Source organism: Chrysemys picta, chromosome 3 (genome assembly GCF_011386835.1).
Source record: "Chrysemys picta bellii isolate R12L10 chromosome 3, ASM1138683v2, whole genome shotgun sequence".
In the NCBI taxonomy this organism is placed as follows: Eukaryota; Metazoa; Chordata; order Testudines; family Emydidae; genus Chrysemys; species Chrysemys picta.
Genome location: NC_088793.1, coordinates 28,875,051 through 28,896,832, shown reverse-complemented (window position 1 = coordinate 28,896,832; position 21,782 = coordinate 28,875,051). Strand labels below are relative to the sequence as shown.

At 39.5% G+C, this 21,782-nt stretch overlaps 1 protein-coding gene across 6 annotated transcripts in view; it reads right to left on the bottom strand.

Annotated features, from left to right (window-relative positions):
- The window catches only part of NBAS (NBAS subunit of NRZ tethering complex), a 383,144-nt gene that overhangs the window by 261,609 nt on the left and 99,753 nt on the right, over positions 1 to 21,782 (bottom strand). For all 6 annotated transcript variants that reach the window (XR_010599418.1, XM_005293091.5, XM_065587676.1 and 3 more), the window contains exons 22-29: positions 15,783 to 15,866; positions 15,128 to 15,278; positions 10,551 to 10,736; positions 8,557 to 8,730; positions 4,447 to 4,580; positions 3,335 to 3,397; positions 1,585 to 1,707; positions 170 to 272 (exon numbers count right to left, since the gene is read on the bottom strand). Coding sequence is in view for 5 of the 6 variants with exons in the window: in XM_005293091.5 (XP_005293148.2) it covers positions 170 to 272; positions 1,585 to 1,707; positions 3,335 to 3,397; positions 4,447 to 4,580; positions 8,557 to 8,730; positions 10,551 to 10,736; positions 15,128 to 15,278; positions 15,783 to 15,866 (1,018 nt within the window). In the remaining variant the exon portion in view is untranslated. The remainder of the gene's footprint in view (positions 1 to 169; positions 273 to 1,584; positions 1,708 to 3,334; positions 3,398 to 4,446; positions 4,581 to 8,556; positions 8,731 to 10,550; positions 10,737 to 15,127; positions 15,279 to 15,782; positions 15,867 to 21,782) is intronic.

The window sequence follows — 21,782 nt, the reverse complement described above, 5'->3', positions numbered from 1 at the left end:
GTTTCAATGGTAGAGTTCACAGACAGCCAATGGGTAATATTTCAGTACAGCGTGAGAAGATTTACTCGTGTCAATCTCAGTGACACAAATGAGAACAGCAGTACAAACTGAGACAATTTATTCTGATATTGGTTTATAGAATAAAAATAGAGGAGTGGGTAGAAATCACCTCATAGCAAGTGTCTGGCTCTAAGCATGTGTAGACATTCTGCTGCATATCCAACATATCCTGAAGTAACCCTTTCCAGTGCATCTCACTGACTGGTGGCTGCCTAAATAAATAGAAAAAAAATCAATATTTATTGTCCCCCTTAATGGGAGATGATGCTAGAGTTCCACCTCTGACCCGACATACCACAATTTTGGGTTTTTTTAAGTAAGCATTCCCAAAATCCTCCAGTGATGAGCTATTTGTTGAGCTATTTCTAACAGCACCCAAAAAAGTTGGATAATCATAATTCTGAGACATCAACTCTGGATTATTGCAGTAAATTTAATGCAAGTTATCAAAAAGCCTGATATACATTGTCTGCAACCCGTAGAGACAGCATTATTATTTTTATTTAAATTTTATTTTAATTTGGTGGGAGGAGTTTAGAAAGGATTCTACTAAGCTGTCTATTGGTTCACTGTCTCCCGGACTGCTTTTTGATTGTGAATTGACATTTATGTTAGCATTTTCTCTATATTCTTGATATTAAAGTATTTAACTGAGCATCTGACGCTATTAGGTAAAGTAGTAAGACATGAGGGTCCAAGAGCCAAGGATCTATACAGATGAGAGGTACTTTTCTTCTACAGCACCTTCTTACTTTAAGAGGGACACTGATTTGATCTATCCAAGCTATTTAAAAACTCTTAAGAAGGCTTTTAGCATGCTTCAGCTATACACTACCCATCAAAGCTGATGGAGCTTTTCTTAGTAAGAGAAGCAGTAATTACAACACACACAAAATGCTGCTTTTTCTCAAGACTTCAGCAATCTGATTTCTCTGTTCTCAATGAAGGGTGTACAATAACTCAGCTACAGCAAGATGGAACATGAAAAATAAGAATATTTTCCAAATTAAAAAAAAAATCAATAAAAGAAGAAATGGCAGATTCAATTATTGCTAAATACCTGAATTAAAACTACTGATACAAAAGCTCATAAGAAAATCATGTGAAGCCAAAAAAAAAAATTCTAAAAGATGCTATTTCATAAATTCTGCGCTTTCAGTAAAACAGAATTAGTTTTAAAGGACTTTATTTCCAGTACATTTGTTTTATTGTTCATTTTTAAAGTACATATATGACTGGAAGTATTTTCTCTGCCAATATGCCTTTTAAGCTTGCTTAACTGAACAGAACACGACCATACTGAAATCAGTCTGCAACCATTCTAGCAAGAGGTAGTATTTTTAACAACAACAAAAAGCAGCGAAGCACTTATAGTCAATGTTCAATTTCACGTTAACCAGTTTGTTTTATGGTTATGGTGTTAAGGTTGAGAGAAAAAAGTACCATCATATTGGCGTATAAAGGTGAAAATGCACATTCTCTGAACACGAACATTCTAAGCTGACCAACAGTGTCAGTACTCACTTGCGTCCTGTGTGCCTGGTCAGCCTAATCATAAGCTTCTCTGCTTGCTCTGGGCTGTTCTGCGTATCTTTTACAAATGATACAGGTTTCTGAAGTCCATGCTTCTCCAAAATTTCTGATACACTACAAATATACAGTATAAATCATTCAGCATCTTGCCATTTTGTCCTGCATTAGATCATCATTATTTGTATCATAATATTGCCTAAAGCAGTGTTTCTCAACCTTTTTGATACCTGGGACCAGGGCTTTTTCTAAACTATCAGGGAGATCTCAGGGACCGGCACCAGTCCACGGACCAGTCGTTGAGAAACAATGGCCTAGAGGCTTCAAACAAGATCAGGGTTCCATTGTGCAAAGCACACTGCACATACACATACAGTGAGAGTCTCTCTCCCAAAGAGCTTACAACCTCAACAGACAAGTTAGACAGAAGATGGGAGGAAGGTAATATTAGTAGGGACCTTACAGATGAGGAGCTGAACTGAGGTTGAGAGAGTAAGTGACTTTGCCAAAGTCATAAATAAAGTCTGTGGCAGAGCCAGAAATTGAACTCTCATCTCCCAAATCCCAAACTAGTGCCATAACCACATGAGTATTGTCCCTCCTTCAAACAAAGAATACTTTCAGTAAATATACTACACTGGCATCTAACAGCAATATTTTCAGCAAGTTCCTTCTGAAATGAACAAACTCTATTTTCAATTTCAAACTATTCAAATAATCTATACATATTCAGGAAGAAACGTTATTCTCCAGACACCAGCTGTTTTAATGATAAACCAACCAACCAAAGAGTCTAATATTATTTCAAGGAAGAACATTGTAAACCATCTCACATTTCTTGAATTTTATATAACCTATAAGCATTATAAAATTTGAAAGTTCTGATGATCAGAACATACAAACTTTTCCTAAGCTACAGGGAGCTGACATTACGACAATACCATTGGAAACCAGAAAAAATCCTCCTCATTACTTCCTTTCTTAGATTAACCTCTCCTAGTCATTTTTATGTTTCTCTTCCTATAAATACTCAAGGCATTTGAAACTTGGCTTAGAGGAGAGGTCCTCAATCTATGGGGCACGCCCCCTAGAACATTCAGGGGGGGCATGGCTGGGGCCCGGGCCAGCCCCCACGGAGGGCAGAAAGGGAGCACCACTCCGCTCCACTCCTGGCCCCAGCCCCGGCTGCGAGCCCCGCGCCCGGGGCTCCACTTCCAGCGGTGGCTACCGACCCCGCGCCCAGGGATCCTGCTCCCGGCCGAGGCTCCACTCCTTCCCCCAGTTATGGTCCCAGCCTCAGCCTCCTTACCCCTGTCCGTATCTCCCCCTCCTGGCCCTAGCTCCGAGGGGTGTGGGCAGCGCAGTCAGGAGTAATGGGGGGGCGCAAGGTAAAAAGTTTTGGGACCACTGGCTTAGATTTGGCCTAAACCCTTTTGTACACACTACAGATACTCTGACTGCCGTTCCACAAATACGGGAGCAGTTCAGCGCTCCATTCTCATCCCTTGCAATCCTAGCTTTGATATTTGATTTGGGGCAGTAGTGGTTGAAATATTTTTTGTAGGAAGAAAGTTACAACCCTAATATTGTAGAAGAACTCAACATTCAGAAAGTATTTTTCCTCTAGATTTGTAGTGAAGGGTTTGGATATGACCTATGACCCTATGCCATGGTAACCTGTACATTCCTGTACTATTCCTCCAATAAAACAAAATGAACTGTTGATATGGTAAATGGTTTTTACCTGAGAATTTGTTCCAGTTCATCTACCTTGTCATGAAGAGTTTTAGTTATGTCTGTTTCCGGGCTGTGAAAGTTTTAATTAAAAAAAAAATACTGTTGAATGCATGATCCAGTTATTGCTGGTATAACACATTATCGACATGGAAATAAACACCAAAAAGTTGAATATTCATTCTGGAACCTTTCAAAACCCAGATGATGCTGCAGCTTGCACAGAAAGGATTAAAACTGTTAGCTTCTGATAGAAGGAAGGCCAAAAATTTGTGGGTAATACTAGACAACATTGAACCCACCCCTAGAAATACCAGCTCGCTTCTTACCCGACACCTTCCCCTTGAACTCCCTCCCATCCATCGACCTCCACTTTTCCAAGCATGACCTTCCCAAGTGTGGAGATTGGCAATGGACCCAGAAGAATACCAGGTAGCCTAGGGCTTCTCCTGATAGTCAGTCTTTCATCCATTTTCTCCAGAAATGTTGTTTGTCATAGTGCAGTTTCTCTGTAGGAGGGGGCCTGTCTCATGCTGGCATGAATGCTTATGAGCATCAATGCTGTATATATTAGAGAGACAAGGTGGGTGAGGTAATATCTTTTATTGGACCAACTTCTGTTGATGAAAGAGACAAGCTTTCGAGCTTACATATAGCTCTTCTTTAGGTCTGGGAAATGTACTTCAAGGGTATGTCTACACTACAATTAGACACCCATGGCTGGCCTGTGCCAGCTGACTTGAGATTGCGTGGCTTCGACTAAGGGGCTGTTTAACTGCAGTGTAGACATTTGGGTTTGGGCTGCAGCTCAATCTCAGTGACCCTCCCACCTCTACCTGACACAAAGGCCTGCGGAGTGGGCGTGGTCTGGACCGTCTGATTTTGACCTTTTGATTTAATTTGTTAAACATTTTTTTTAACATATATGAAGCACAGGCTCAAACAGTTCAATTAAGATAGGTACTACACCAATTACATTACATACTTTAGCTTTTAATTTATTTTAATTAATTATTTCCCCAGGAGAAAGGAATGTCATCTCAGGGAAAGATTTTAGATAATTCAGAACTATATTTAATGTGTTCTAAAAACATCTGCATATAACAACATATGTATGCTCACCCATATCCTCTTTGTGGAAGGCATTCCAAAATATCATAACAAAGGGAGAGCTGGTCATCTCGGTCACAACTATAGATACATTCCAGTGCCATACTCATCAGCTGGTCCTGATCAGGAATTATTTTTTGCTGACACTATCAAAAACAGAATATATTTTGCTATATGTTGAAACTTTTTTTTCCATTTACAGTCAGTTTTTCCATATTCCAGTGTTACTGTAAATACAATCTTAACTAGTGCAAGTACAACTATAAAACCAATTTAGTGATTTCTTTTTAATTAGAGGCTCTCTGGATCTTTAATAATTCTCTGTGAAATATCTTTTGTAATTATAGAAAATGCAACAAAGGCTAATCTCTATCCTCTGTGTACTGAACCTGTCTGAAAGAGCAAGACACTTGCAACTGAATCCTATTTAATTTTGAAGAAGCAAATATTTTAAACAGGCAAATTATTTAAAAAAATGTAGATGCTTGAAACCATTATTTACACACATCAAAGGAATTTACTTCATTTGCACATTAACAGCATCAATTCTGTAAAATGCTGCAGTTATTGTGTACAGCCCATCCACCACACAACCCACTACTGCATGCAGCAGAAAAATGAGGTGCTTCTAACAATTATGTCAATTTATGATTCATGAATCTCAAACTGTATTTAAAACTGTATAGACATACTACAATAATTCATATAGCTCCAAATAGCTGAAGTACAGCCTTATATTGCCAGAGTATTTTATATTTTACTGAAGAACCATTTAAAAGTTTCCATGCTTGTAGAAAGACCAGTTATTCACTGTTGCAAAAGCACTCCCCTCCCCCACTAACAATGTTGTGTTATTTTTCTCTGCATCGGGGCCACATTTTGTAGGTACCTTCAATGTAGATCAACTGCCAGTGTTTTTACCATCATGTCAACTTGTGCTGCTTGGATCAGTAACAGTGGATGCCAATGTACACACGATCTCACACTACTGTATATGCAGGATGTGATATGGAGAAGAGTGATACAAGGGTGTATTATGGGAAAAATACACTTTTTTGCAATAGTGTGTCTTTCAGTAAGGATGTAATTACTTACAAACTATCAGTGATACAGCTCCGTTTTTTAGTAGAGCAGTGATAGGAGAATTTGCGAAAGTTTTCAGCATAGACAACACTCAAAAAAAGGTTTACAAGCTACGCAGTTCTTCTACTTCCCGTTACCCATTGATTCCCTGGACCTATCTATATAGGACAACATATGTGGGTATTTAAGTCCTTCTACTTGACTACGAGGAAGGAGAGAGATAGTGGGGAAAGGTTACTCTGAAAGTGACGGCTCATAAGCCTGTCACAGTGGATGACTATGTAGTAATGAGAAATTCTTGATATCATTTTATCGGAATAGTCATAACTTAGCAGAGGTGACAATTGTACTGAATGTGCTTCCATAATAGATAAAATATTAAGCATTTAGGGTGAAATTTTCAAAAACACTCAGTGTCAGCCTAACCCTGCTCCTATTGAAATCAATGGTAAAACTACCACTGACTTCCACAGGAGTAGAGTCAGCCAACACTGAAAAAGATTTTCAAAGTCCCATATCCCTTAGTTCTTTCTTTCTCACGTACCAATAACAAAAGTTCCTGCAGGCCAAATTCTGCTCTCACTTGGACTGTGCAAACCCAATGTCTCCAGTGAGGCTGTGTGGGAGTAAGCAAGTGGAAATGAGTAAACACTTCCACTGATGATGCACAAGGAGGAACATCATCTAGCTATCTCACTTTTAACTCTGCAGAGCAGACACTGACAAGCGGTAAAAAGTTAGTTGGGTCGGTTAAACAATAAGATATGCCTGAAGACACACAAGGAGCAGACCTGCTGAGTAAGAAGTCATAATTTTTAGCAACACTTTTCCAGAGTAGAACCACACTTCAAAAGTAGGTAGCTAGATAAACGATCAGTTGGGGGAGAGAGGGCCAAAACTTGTGTTTATTAGGCCATCATACGAAATACAATTTCACTTGCAATTTTGATTGGCTCCTAAAGGCGCAGTTAATTCATCTGCAGAACTATTCTCTAAATATCATTTTTGTGAGATGTAAGAAGTGACTGTTGACACCCTCTTCTGAGCAAAGAGGTTATTGCTCTGCAAATGAAACACCAATCATATAACACAGGGATCGGCAAGCTTTGGCATGCGGCCCGTCAGGGAACTCCGCTGGCAGGCCGGGATGGTTTGTTTCCCTGCAGCATCCGCAGGTTTGGCCGATCGCAGCTCCTACTGGCCTGGAACAGCGAACCGCGGCCAGTGGGAGCTGCAATCAGCCAACTGGCGGACGCTGCAGGTAAACAAACTGTCCCGGACCACCAGCGGATTTCCCTGACGAGCCGCGTGCCAAAGGTTGCCGATCCCTGATATAACAGTTCAGGGCTGGGACATGAACTTTGCTGCAGTTCTATCTTTTGAAAGATTACATTATAAACTATAAATTGAATCACCAGAGTACCAAGTTTTTGGATCAGATTTAAAGTAACTCAAATATTGATCTCATCCATATGGGACTACAGCCATCAGAAGCAACTTAAAATCTGTATCTGAAGTGAGAATTAGCTGTATTGATGTTTTGTTATCATAGCAATTACATTAATTTGCTGTTTCTTCCATCTTCTAGGTCATTAATGAAGATGTCACATACCACTGATCCAAGAAACAATATTGGTGGCTTCCAATTCGAACTTGGCACACTGCTATCTTTCACTGTCTCTTGCTTTCCATTTTTAGACAAAGGTCAATCCACACACAAATATCCAAGGCAATGTCAATGTTCCAATTAAGGTTTCATGAAATACAGTATTTAGTATTTTACTAGAGTCCAAATCTATTACTGTGGTGGAAAAGCTATCTGGCATGTTTGTCTAACAAGATTTATAAAACCTTGCTGTTTATTATACATAGTTCTGTTGCCCTCTAGATATTTAATGATTTATTTGATCTAAATATTTGTTCCATTAGTTTACTTTGAATCAGGTCCTGATTAAGGCAACGTAGGCCCTGAGGCACAGCGTGACATTGGACTCCCATGGTTTTACCCCCTGTGGACCTATGCCCCAACATCCATTTCAAGTAGGGGCAGCAGGGGGTCTTCTCCCCTTCCAAAAGAAGCTGGGAGAGTCCTCTATTTTCAGAAGCAGTAGAGGTGTCCTTCTCTACCCTACGAGGAGAGGTAGAGGAGGTAGAACTTACCTTGGCAGCCAGAGTCTGACTATGCAGGAAGTGGGTGTGTTGGTGTGGTTATTGATTGTGCACTTAAAACACAGGACGGGAATATTAGGATTTAAGCTGGACCTTTCTGCTATGTATGTTTTAGAAATCTAAATAAATAACTAAACAAATAAATGAACTTTATATGAACTGACGAGGGCTGTGGGTGAATGTAAATGTAAAATATCTAACTACACACATTTCGATCTAGCTACTGGAAAAAGGTAGTTTAAATAATGGATGCAAAGATGAATGGAAAGGGATACAGCTTATTTTATTAAAGTTCTATTGTGGTCCTTCTACTTTCTTATTAATTTCAGCATTTTTATCTACAGTGATCAATATCACTGCTTTTTTCCCCTCATTAATGAGGCAAAGAAATACTTCTTACCAACACTTTTAGTGGGAAAAAAATGAAAGCTGGTAAAATTCTTCAGGGAAAGGCATCAGACAGAAGTACTCAGAAAAATATTTTAAGAGGCTTCAAACAAACAAACAAAATATTTAGCCATATTCAGAAAATGAAGTTCAATGCATTACCAAAAAATGACATTCGGAAGAATCCCTACTAATTTCTACTCCACTGGGTATTTCTCCTAGTGATTAATGATTAACATATCTTTTGACATCCTGATCAAGAACTATGATTTAACCATACATTAGAAATTCTGTTTTAACCTTGTTTAGGGAACATATTTTCATATCTGCATGACAAATGTTCAGTGAAAAGGAAAAAAAGGACAGTCAACCTCTAAAACTGATCGGGAAACAAACAAACCTTACTTATGAATCCAGTTCTGCATGATAAATTATAGTTTTCAAATAAGCCAATAAATAAAACAACTATGAATCTGTACTTACATCTGGTTTTGAATTTTGAAAGATCTTCAGAGGAAATTTCAGGTCTTCCTTTGCTAAGCTTACTAAATACTCCCTAAAAAGTGTGTTTGCAAGACCAGGGGACTGATTTTCACAGCGATGTAGAAATGGGACCATCCACTGATAAACATTCTTCACATATCTTTCATCAGAAGACTAGAAAGTGTAAGAAGTTAAACAAAACAAATGAAAACTGAATGATAAAAACCAGTTCCTTTTTTTAAAAAATGAAAAAAGGTAAAAACAAATTGTATTATGTGTAACAGTAATAAACTGCCCCCATCATGCATCATCAGCACTGTCTGAACCCTGAGCTTGCAGCACAAACTCCTACTTAAACTACAGAATTAATTAAATTAACTGGCAGCAGGAGAAGACCGTCATCCAAGATGGGAGGGACGGGCTATTGAGTCTAAGGGAGTCTTATAGAAAAGCTCAGCTTTCTCATTCCTCAGCCCCCTTGACTACAGCTGACCTGGTCATACCAGGCATTCCCAGTGCAACGTCCCATCCCACTGCTGCTTTGGTGGTGGCATGAGCCCAGCCCTACCATATTCATATTAAATTATTTTGGCAGGCTGCCAAAAGTTTCCCAAGGAATGCAAGCAAGAGAAAATAAATAGTGATTTTCAATAGAGTATGTTACGAGAAGTCATTCTTCCACTCTACTCTGCGCTGGTTAGGCCTCAGCTGGAGTATTGTGTCCAGTTCTGGGCGCCACATTTCAAGAAAGATGTGGAGAAATTGGAGAGGGTCCAGAGAAGAGCAACAAGAATGATTAAAGGTCTTGAGAACATGACCTATGAAGGAAGGCTGAAAGAATTGGGTTTGTTTAGTTTGGAAAAGAGAAGACAGAGAGGACGTGATAGTAGTTTGCAGGTATGTAAAAGGGTGTCATAAGGAAGTGGGAGAAAACTTGTTCATCTTAGCCTCTAAGGATAGAACAAGAAGCAATGGGCTTAAACTGCAGCAAGGGAGGTTTAGGTTGGACATTAGGAAAAAGTTCCTAACTGTCAAGGTGGTTAAACATTAGAATAAACTGCCTAGGGAGGTTGTGGAATCTCTATCTCTGGAGATATTTAAGAGTAGGTTAGATAAATGTCTATCAGGGATGATCTAGACAGTATTTGGTCCTGCCATGAGGGCAGGGGACTGGACTCCATGACCTCTTGAGGTCCCCTTCCATTCCTAGAGTGTATGAATCTATGAATTTGTGTCTCAGCATAACATGAACAGAATTTCATGGGACAAAGAAAAGGTACTTCTCTCGCCTAAGGACATTCCACCTGCTGAATTTCAAAGGCTTGCTGCACACATTGGAAGTGTTTCAAAATAATAATAAATAATAATAATAATAATAAAAAAAATCACAAGACTCTTTTTGTAATGGCAAATGTTAGGCAAACTACATATTGGGTTCACTATCTGTTTCCTCTTACAATATAAATTGGATAAAAAAAGATGGATGTTGCACAAGAAAAAGAAGACTGAAGAACCAGAGAAGATTTCAGATGAGTTTATCTGCTGCACAGAAATGAGCTGAGATTTAGCTGATAATAGTTATAAACATCAAAAACCATCTTAAAAAAAATGCTCTTATAACTTGAGCAGTAGCAATAGTAATACTTAAGGCATTTCTATCCTATTCCCGTTTTCAGTCAATCATGGCTTGCAGTCTGAAATTATTCAGACTTAGTCTCCGGGGGGGGGGGGGGGGGGTGTTTGTTTTCATTTTATTTTTAAAATGAGACAAAATGGTTCCGCTGTTTTCCAAAAATACCATTTCCGCATTATTAAAAAAGAAACAAATCTAGTGCCAATGCTGTTTGGGATATGGATGGATAATAAATGGAAATGTGACAGGGAAACACCTCTGGCTGAAGAGCACTGTTATGTTACACATGCAAGGAGTCTATATAAGCATGGAAATTATTTAGGCTCAACACTCTAACTAATGCATTTTCAAAAATACGTACATTCATCATTAACAGTCTTAGTTTTTCACTATCTTTCATCTCCTGCAGATCTTTCAAGGTTAGGGTTAGATCACATCCAGTCTCATAAATCAGCATCTCCAGAGTAACCAGGTTATCACAAAGCACCTGCAGACCAGGAATGTTCCTCTCCATGCCAAGTCGAACCAGGGACAGAGCACAGTCCACCTGAAAATAAGAAAAAAAAATTATGTTGTTACTTGATTGTTTCTTTTTGGTAATCAATACTTGAACTAGTCCTAACTGGTCCCTCAGATATTGTTTTTCCAATTTTTTTTCCAGGTAGGAGTAGTCACTAAAGAGCCAGATGAGGTTTTAAAAACAATGGTATCATCTTTGTCTTTGTTGTTTGAAATCTCTTTTGTGTTACTGAAGGGTTTGGAAGTGAGAGTTCCCTGTCCTTTCCCACGCATACTTACAAAGGACTTGATTAGTCTCAGCAATCCAGGGTCTGAGCCAGAGTAGTGTCATGGTCACTGAATTAGGTGTCATTGCTCTTACTAGAAAGTTCAGAGACTACAGGAATCAGACCTAAAAAGGTACAACTAGGGATATTTTCTTTAAAATAGAGAAAAAATATTCCCCGTTTAATTGGTCTGTATTCTTTAGGTCACTGCATCAGGACACTGCTACCTGGACAAATCATGTGGTTGTTAAAGAAGCTTTCACGGCTACTGCTAATGCTTCAGAATCCTTGTGGTGGGTACCTCGTATCTTCCCGTGCTATAATCTTTCGGGAGACAATACTCCGAGGGAACTACCCTATCCTTAGGGGGGAGGGATAACTCAGTGGTTTGAGCATTGGCCTGCTAAACCCAGGGTTGTGAGTTCAATCCTTGAGCAGGCCATGTAGGGATCTAGGGCAAAAATCTGTCAGGGACAGTACTTGGTCCAGCTAGTGAAGGCAGGGGACTGGACTCAATGACCTTTCAAGGTCCCTTCCAGCTCTACGAGATAGGTATATCTCCATATTAAAAAAAAAAATCCTTGGATAGGGAGGCCACAACTGCATCCACATTAGACATCTGAGCTAGGGAAGTGTTGGAGATCATTAATCTTACAAAACTAAAAAAAGCTGTTTGTTTAGCTTCTTGAATTTTAGTCAGCCAGCTCTGGCATGGACCTCACAAAATCTTAAAATTATGTGGGCAGTAATACAGCAGCTTCCGATTAACCTTTTGGTGGTACATATTTCCCTTTCCTTTTCCGTTGGTATAGGTTTCATGACCTAAATTGTGATTACTGCCCTGCACATCCGATCAAAGTGGAAAATACATTTCCTAAAGGTCAGGTTCTGTTTTTTTCCTCGCGATCTAACTCAGACAATTCTCCCTCCTTATCGAAGAGGAACTTAGGAGATGGATGACCGCTAGCAATGATTTCACTCTCACCTCATCCCCAACACACACCCTTTAAAGGGAGCCATTGACCCATCTGAGTAAGGGTCTGCTCGGTCTTTGAAGAGTTAGGATAGGAGAGGCTAGCTTTTAATCCACACCTGAGAGAAGTTGGGGGGTAGGGATCAACCATAAAAGTGATGCCCACTAAACGAAAGTGACTCCTCCTGCAAAGCAGAAAGAATACTGGTTGTTTCCCCAAGTTAATGACAACCCGTTTAAACACATTAAAAGAAACACTCGCACTTTTCCTAGATCTTGCCCTTTTGCGCTGGATCCAGAGAAATTCTTGAATAGGGAGTGATTTCATTTGCAACTGACAGTTGTCTGCTTTGACAAGTATCTGCATAGCATAGCAGTGCTCTTGGGAGAGGACTGGAGTCCTGGAACAGTGGGAGGCTCAATCCAGCCTGAGAGAATGAATCCCTTTCAGTCAGTCATTGTTCAGTAGGCTGTGAGCAGGTTACACAGTCTGCAGAAGCTGGGAGAGAAGCTTCATAAAGGAGTCATGTATCAGGGGGTAGCCGTGTTAGTCTGTATCTACAAAAACAACAAGGAGTCTGGTGGCACCTTAAAGACTAACAGATTTATTTAGGCATAAGCTTTCGTGAGTGGTTTTTACTCACGAAAGCTTATGCCCAAATAAATCTGTTAGTCTTTAAGGTGCCACCAGACTCCTTGTTGTTTTCATAAAGGAGCACCTTTTTGTCCTTAATAGGATGCACATTTCCTGGCTTTGCTACTGTTTGAGACTGCACGTATATTGCTGGTCGTTTGTTTTATTTTTCTTTATTGGGGAGGAGGGGGAAAGTGGAAGGCAGGGAATTGAAATGGAAGAACTACAGGATTCCCAAACAAGCTACAAACCAAACTACCATAATTTCCCCCCAAGTCTTGCAGAAGCCATCTCCTGCTGAGTGGACAGAGTTACATGGCAGCAAGACTTCAGCTGCCTGACATAGATTAGCAAAAGGAGGACAACCAGCACTCACAACTAGTGGAGAGATTATGACATAGAAATAAAATATTTGCTCTTCATCTCTGCTAACTAGCTTATTCCTCATAAGCACAGCAGCTAGTAAACATCTTAGATAAGAATGGTGAAAAGGCCAATAAAAAGGTACAGTCAACTAACTTTCAAATACTGAAAGGAGGTGTTTGGAAATGAGGGTGTGAGATTAAAAGATACGGGAGATTTATTAGTACAAACACTCTACATATGCATCTGACGAAGTGGGTATTCACCCACAAAAGCTTATGCTCCAATATGTCTGTTAGTCTATAAGGTGCCACAGGACTCTTTGTCGTTTTTTACAGATCCAGACTAACACGGCTACCCCTCTGATACTCTACATATGATATCAAAATGTGATGGATACAGAGGCAGATGAAATGTTACTAAATGGCAGATGACTGCAAGTAAATGAGTTAAAGTACAGAAGTTGAGTACAGAAAAAAAAAATCAGACAAAAACTTGACAAACAGTAATAATACTGCATTTTGTTTTTAATAGTACATCCACATTTTCTGAACATTAATTCTAATCTGTGTCTTTTCTAGTATCATCTGTGAATCTGTCGCCTTTGCAAATTCTTACTGAACTAAAAACAAACTTCCAAAAATCAATTAAATTACTGACACATTAAATTAAAAACTGTGCTCCAGTGTAACACAAAGAGCTGTGTATTATAGGAAAACCTCACTGGATACAACTAACCATCATAACATTTTTCGAGGCCAATGTAAATGATTTCCAAAGGCATTTCTGGGCACTAAGAAAAAATATTCCCTATATTTTTTATCTTTCTTAAAATGCAAGGGGAGATGAATCTTTTTATTAGTTAAGGATTTTAATTCTGTAGGCAACTAGAAACATTATCTTTTACTGTTATTTTAATCATTAAAAGAAAGGGTCTACAATGAGGGTATCTGGAAAGATTAAGAATTTTATGAAACGTCTATGAAACTAGGAGGATCAATTAACTCAGGAATATAAAGAAATAAGAGCTCAGGTTGAGCTGTAAAATGAAGTACTTAAAATTACTAATTAATAGACACGGGAGTATTTTAAACATCTCTACGTTGTTAAACCATAAGTGAACTGCAATTATCTGTGACATTCCACAGAGGATTCTCAAAACTACAGTCAGGGATAGAGCATGTCATAACATTAATAGTAACACTTTCCATTCTCATGGCACCATTCATCCAAGGATCTCAAAGTGCTTTACACATTTTAAAGAGGTGGGGAAACTAGGGGTACGTCTACACTTACCGGAGGGTCCGGCGGCAGGCAATCGATGTTCTGGGATCGATTTATCACGTCTGGTTTAGATGCGATAAATCGATCCAGGATCGATCCCGGAAGTGCTCGCCGTCGACGCCGGTACTCCGGCTCGGCGAGAGGAGTACGCGGCATCGACGGGGGAGCCTCCCTGCCAAGTCTGGACCTGCGGTAAGTTCGGACTAAGGTACTTCGAATTCAGCTACGTTATTAACGTAGCTGAATTTGCGTACCTTAGTCCGAAGTGGGGGGTTAGTGGGGACCAGGCCTAGGGCACAGACAGGCTGCATGACTTGCCCAAATTCACACAGTTAGTTGGCCTGACATCACAGCTGAGTTCCCTGATTAAGCCACTCACTATTCAACACTTCTTCCTTTAGATAACATGAACATAAAATATGTAGCAGAAGGGAAAATGCACTTCACAGCTGGGAAAGTTTTGCTATTTTCTAGAGCCCAGGTACAGATAGGCCGAAGGAAATTTACTAGATTCCTCCATTCACACCTATGAATCATCACAATTCAGCTGAGTAAACCTTAAACAGGATTGAATTCAGGAAACACACTCTAAAACAATCTCTAAATTGAGAGAGTAATTTGGGGTCATCTAAAATTACTATTTGGCAGCAAAATAGTTTTCTTTCCCTCTACGTGCAGATATGAAAAATAAAAATCTGTGAACCCATACTTAATTCCATGGCAAGCGCCCCAATGACCTAAATAGGCCAGCATTTTACATCACTGTCTGCAATCATTACCAATACTCAGTTCAGACAGTTTGCTATCGCCTACTTTTGACACAGCTTAATTAGCTTCGAAAAGCAATAAAATGCTTGCATCTATGCCAACAATCACTATTTCTGTGCTGCTGTTCTTACCTGCATAGCATAGTTCTCAATCTCCTGTGCCCTATTCCAGTACCAGTCAGAAACCAGGTCTATCGAAAGCTTAGTAGTTCTGTACTTTAATAACTCAGGTTGTGCTTCATACAAGAATTCATCTTCATCTTGAAGAACTGGTTCAAATATTCTGAGAAGAGCAGACAAAAAGTTACAAAGGTATACACAGATGGACTGAGGCAGTGACACATACCATTAAAGTTACTTAAAAATCCATGTGCACAAAGATGAAGAGTTAATATTGTTATGAGTCCCTGAAATTCACCCACGAAAGCTTATGCTCCATTACGTCTGTTAGTCTATAAGGTGCCACAGGATTCTTTGTTGCTTTTTATAGATCCAAACTAACACGGCTACCCCTCTGATACCTGAACTCATAGTTTCTCTACTTTTATGTAATTAAAATTTCAGATTTAACACTGCATTAGCATAGTGTTGTTGTTTTGAATATATTTTTGTTACATGAGCTTTTAATTGTCTACCAACTTAGGCATAAATAGTAAAGACAAATATTTTAGTCATGCATTCCATCAACCTTATTTTGGCAACCTCTCAGAGTGTTCTTTTTAACACACACACACACACACACACACACACACACACACACACTCTCTCTCTCTCTCTCTCTACCTACTTGCACTGTGCGTTTTCACACCAGTCTTCTTCCCGATGCTTCTGTTCATTCCAGGGAAGAATCATCAACACATCCTGCCTACAACTATTACAAAACACAATGGAAATTGTATACAAACATTTTGAAAAAGTATGGATTGGCAAAAACATTCTGTCTGAACAGATAGTACAGCAAAGTATTTGGATTCAGTCTATATTATGGGCTACCATTCAATTGGCAGGATCAATTCCTAACAGGTATCTGTTGCATAAATTGGGCGTACAGAGGCATGAGAATAATTTTGCATACCTAGCTTGGAAAGTCTGTATGCTACTTACAGGATGTTTGAGAGCTATTTCATGGACAAAAATAGATTTTACTCATGTTATTTTTGACAATTTAATATCTTAGAATTTTCTAATTTGTCAAAAAATAGCAAAACTATAGGTCTGGGCTTCCTTTGCTGTCACAGTAAGGATATTTCACAAGAAAATTTCTATCACAGAAGCTTGAAATGAATAGTAAAAGAATGGGACAGGATCTTTAGCTTAAAAAAAAGAATAGGATTCTTTACAAACTTGTAGACAAATCATTGTACTGAACAGAGATAAAATATACCCTGCTGTATTGATTTTCTCAATTAAGTTAGACATGGGTTTCTTCCTACAAACATCCATAGTGAATATTTACTAAATGATCTAGTGAGAATCATCTAAAAATGGAATTTGCATTTCCTGTATACAATATAGATTAAGAACAAACGTTATTACTAAAAACAATTCACTATGGTTTTTATCCTTCATCATCCTAGTATTCGTTTAAACATCAAAAAAAAGCTGGAAAATCTTGTTAAGCCATGCCGAACAGAAACCAAAGCACAGGAGACGAGAAAAACTGTGCACACAGGCATGGTTTTAAATTTTCAACAAATTGGAGCAATAAAGTGTACTAAGCCTAACTCATTTTAACATGATCCTGATAATTCAATACCATAATACTGATGCAAGCCTTACAGGCATGACCTCTTTATTGCAAATTAAAGGCTAATATAAATTTCTCATCCCTTCGAGGACAGCAACAGTGTAACCGGTAGCAATGGATATGCCCTCAGTAGCTTAAAGAGCAAAATGATATGTTCTGATGCACAAATCAATTGTAAAAGCATAATGCAAATAAACTGAAAGATGACCTGAAAATTTAATTAACTATCACGTTTAGCAATAGGCACTACATATGTTATCTAAGTGGAGCACCCTCACCCACTTTCACCACCCAGGCACATTTCTCCAGAAAGGCCATATGTCCCTTCTTCCCCTCTGTGATGCTTCTAAAACTGTTGGTGGCACCAAGGACAATCACAACTACCCAAAATTATATTCTTCATTGGAAAAATCAGCAACAAAGTGTCAGGGAAGTACAGGGCCGGTGGAAGGAAGTTTCGCGCCTCCCCCGCCCCCCAGTCCTGCGGCAGCTCCCCACCCCCCCACACCCTGAGGCGCCCCCCCACCCCGCGGCAGCTCCGCCCCCTGCCCTGAAGCACCCCCCCCCCACAGCAGCTTTCCCCCCGCCCTGAAGAGCCTCTCCCCCCTCTCCCCCCGCGGCAGCTCCCCGCCCCGGGGAGCCATGCGACAGCTCCCCACCCCAGCTCACCTCTGCTCCACCTCCTCCCTGAGCACGCCGCCCCCGCTCTAAGTCTCCTCCCGTCCCAGGCTTGTGGCGCCAAACAGCTGATTGGCGCCGCAAGCCTGGGAGGCAGGAGAAGTGGAGCAGCAACAGCGCGCTCAGGGAGGGGGTGTAAGAATGCTGTAAAAAAAATTGGGGGCACCGCTTTTTGGCGCCCCCAAATCTTGGCACCCTAGGCAACCGCCTAGTTTGCCTTAATGGTAGCACTGGTCCTGGGGAAGTATCTGCAAGTCATAAAGGTCAAGAGGAAGAAAATATAGGAGGAAGCACCAGCTCTAATGATTAGAGCACAGCAAGTGGCGTAAGACCTATGTTCTATACCAGTCTGCACAACTTTAGATATGTCTCAACTTCCCTGTTTCCATTTCCCCCACCTTTAAAATGAGCATCACCTTCCACCTAAATTAAAACATCAAATCCTGATATTATGTATCTATGTAAAAAAAAAAAAAAACAGTAGTCTCCATGATGATGCCAAACAAGGCTACTCCTTCTCCTTCACTTCAGTGCTCAAACTTCTAGCCTAGCTGACTGACCGAAATTTGTCTCCTCCTTGACTGGTGGAGGGATAAAGCTAGCCATAACAGCTGTTGCTGGTTAGTATAGGAGAAAGGAACTATACCAAAAGGGGGAAAACATTTTGTTTCACAACTCAGCCAGGAAGTTGTAGTAGAGGCTGAATAAGCACATAAGAACGGCCATACTGGGTCAGAACAAAGGTCCATCTAGCCCAGTATCCTGTATTCCGACAGTGGCCAATGCCAGGTGCCTCAGAGGGAATGAATAGAACAGGTAATCATCAAGTGACCCATCCAGTCACCCACTCCCAGCTTCTGGCAAATGGAGGCTAGGAACACCATCCCTGTCCATCCTGGCTAATAGCCATTGATGGACTTATCCTCCATGAACTTATCTAGTTCTTTTTTGAACCCTGTTATAGTCTTGGCCTTCACAACATCCACTGGCAAGGAGTTCCACAGGTTGACTGTGTGTTGTGTGAAAAAATACTTCCTTTGTTTTAAATCTGCTGCCTATTTAATATTAAATATTAACTATTAAAACACTCCTTTTTCCCTATACCACCTGAACAGATAAAACAAAAACAAAGGTGGGGACAATGAGAAAAGGGCTTCAGAATCTCACTCCATCAACCAGAAATATAGTTCAATGCCATTACCCTTTCTTTTAAGCCCTATCTGACTCCTTTGGTGTAATCCTGTCCCTATGAAAGTCACTGGGATTTTTGCCCCATACTTCTGTCAGTCATACTGGACCAACCTATCATATCCACATATATACCCTGGCCACTCTGGGGACTTTTCGCATCCTTTAATGTTTAGTGAGTTGTTTTAATCCATTTCTGCAAAAATGTTGCCACACTCATTTTGGACACCCTCTCAATGCAAGTTTTACTCAACCCTACCTGTGTTTAAGAGACATAAGCAAGAGGTGTTTTCTAGAACATTAGGCTGAGAGGATATGTTAAGTGCTTGTCTAACATTTCTTTAAGATTGCTGGACCATAACAAATCCACTTTGCTTTTTTAAGAATTAGAGGTGGGCAGACTGTTTTCTTTCCCAGTACATTAACAATTACACGGTGTTTTAACTCGATGTCTCCAAGAATTCTAATGCTAAACAAACTTCTCATTTTTACTATAATAACTTGTGTTATGGTTTAAGATAAAAGCCTTTTCAATTAGAAGTTTAATATCATACTTGACCACATCAACTCAAAAAAATGTTACCAGTTAAAATCTTGTTTCTATTCATCAATTTGAAAAACTTGTATTCTTCATCACAGGCCAAGATTAGTTGTTAATAGAGCTGAACTTCTTAAAATGGTATTTCATAGTGAAACTGAACAGAGCATGTTAAGCAGACACTGAGCATGCTAAGCAAACATTCAACATGAGAGGATGTTGCACATTCCATGAACATTAGTTCTAGTGTGGAGAAATCTATATTAAGGAGACAGCATCTCTCTCTCTCTCTCGTGTGACAAACAATGGATATGCTGCCAGAAGCCTTTCACCGTCATTTTTTGATTGGGCAGGTATAACTTTTGCTTTTTTGTGTAACCATCAATTTAAACACCAAATAGACAACCTATATTAAGTAATAAGACTAGAGCAGATTGCCCTTATTACAGTCCCAAGTTTGAAATTTAACTACATTCTAATCGTCCATCTTCAGTTGCTTCAGAAGTTTTCCACATATGGTCAGCTCAAGTGGGAACTTTTGGGAAAGTTTGTTTAGCTGTCTGAGCTATGAACGTTTCTGTTTGTGGGTAAATAGGATGACAGATACACTCTTCCCCTCCCCCCCTCCCCCCGTGTAATTGAAATGTGGCTGAATCCTCAAAAGTGGTTTGCTTTGATGATCTCATTGTATTAAATTGTTTGCCATTTTAATATGTTAGGATCATTTAAAATTGGTCATTAAAAGCCAGCAAGGATGCGTCTCTGTAACATGGCGACTTCAGTTCTGAACAGTCTGTGCTTATAGGACTCAGAGTGGGGAGGAAGTGAGAGACATTCTGGAAGTAGAACAGCTCAGAAATTGTCTTTTAGTCTGTTAAATAAATGAAAGGATACAAAAATACTGCTCTTAACATAGCATTAAGGTTGAGGGATCTAACAATCTAAAGTCGGCATTATCAAATGTTAACTTTGATGGATTGTTTGTTATTAACAAATACTGGTATAAAGTCTATTTGCCATGAAACATGGCTAACATAAAGCAAAGCAAACCTTAACTTTTGGAATTTTCTGTCTTGAGTGCTTGGTTTCTCAACTTGAATGTTTCATTAGCATTAGTGGTTTGCAATTAATAGCTCAAAACTTGCGCTAATTTCTTCTTAATTAACCAGAATGTCAATCATATTATTGAGTCTACATGAATGATGTGCCTCCTTCTTCTAAGTACTTTCAATACTGTTTAGGTTCCCACCATACACTGGAAAAAGCTGTTAAAATTCTAACAAGGACATGCAAGCACCCACCCAATCTAAGACAATGAATTATTGTACTCCGCATTTCCTTTCAGAAGACTGATATCAACACATCCAAGACCCATACTTTTCCTCTCTTATAAACCACACGGCTTCTCCAGCTGAACAAAATATATAAATATTTCCTTCCCCTCCCTTTAAAAATTAGAGTGTATTTGATTTGATCTTGAGATCTTGCTGCTTCCAGCACCAAGGAATTCATACTGACACTGCTCCAAGAAAGGAGAAATGTATGCTGTCGAAATTAAGTAGGACAATTTAAAGTGCTGACAAGAGGAACGGGGAAGCTACTCAGGGCATTTTAAAGCACAGTGTGCTCCGTTAAATACTGAACAATTGCATCATGTACAGGAATGTTCTTCATTAATTCATTTTTCCCCCTTAGGTATACATCAAGTTTTTAAAAACTAATGTGCCATGCAAAGCAACACTTTCTGATTTATAGGCACTTGAAAAGAAATGTGCAGATAGGGAGTCCATGTGGAACAGCTTGTCCAACATCACACTATGGCCTATAATTTCAACTGTAATAAGAACAGTTCAGGGGATCACTGACAGAAACTGTATCTCACTCTGTTCAGATTTGCCAGACTTTTCTTTCCTTGGTTGAGAACCAGTTTTTTTCCCCCTTTAATTCTATGAAGAATAGAAAAGCAGCATTGCCCCCATGAAGAAGTTTAGCACATGATGCAGAAATGACAGCCGCAATTGTTCATACTTACAAGCTGACATCGAAGTAATATTATGAGCCTGGTTAAAAACAGACAAAAGCCCTTTTTCATATTAAATCATCGCATCTCTGTATGGAACACCGTAGCCTACAAAAAAGAATCTTCATTCTTGCTAAAGAAACACCACCCCAGTGCCATTTGGAGTAGCCAAAGTCCCAAAGGGCCACCTTCCCCCTTCTCTCTTTTTCCTTTCCCATAGCAGAAAATAAAGAGATATCTTTACGGTATGTTTGTGGATAAACTATAAAATGAGTACCAAAAACCTTGCAATTTCTGTTTTGACTGACTTGTTTTGCAATTCTGAAAGCACACATTTACTAGAGAGATGAGTGGGTCTAAGGGGGTGGAGGATTTCCAGAATTGCTAATGGGAGCTAGGTGTCCAACACCCATTGAAAGTCAAAGGAAGTTGGGCGACTGGCACGTTTGAAAATTCCACCACAAAAAGGAATAGAAATAGAAGAGGTGGTATCCACAAAAATATCAAGCCTGGGTTATATAAGTAAATATGGCATTTCAGCCTCAACCTGGAATTTTCTTGCCAGGAGCACTTTAAGAATCTCTCACTCACACACAAAAATACATATGTTTAAAGA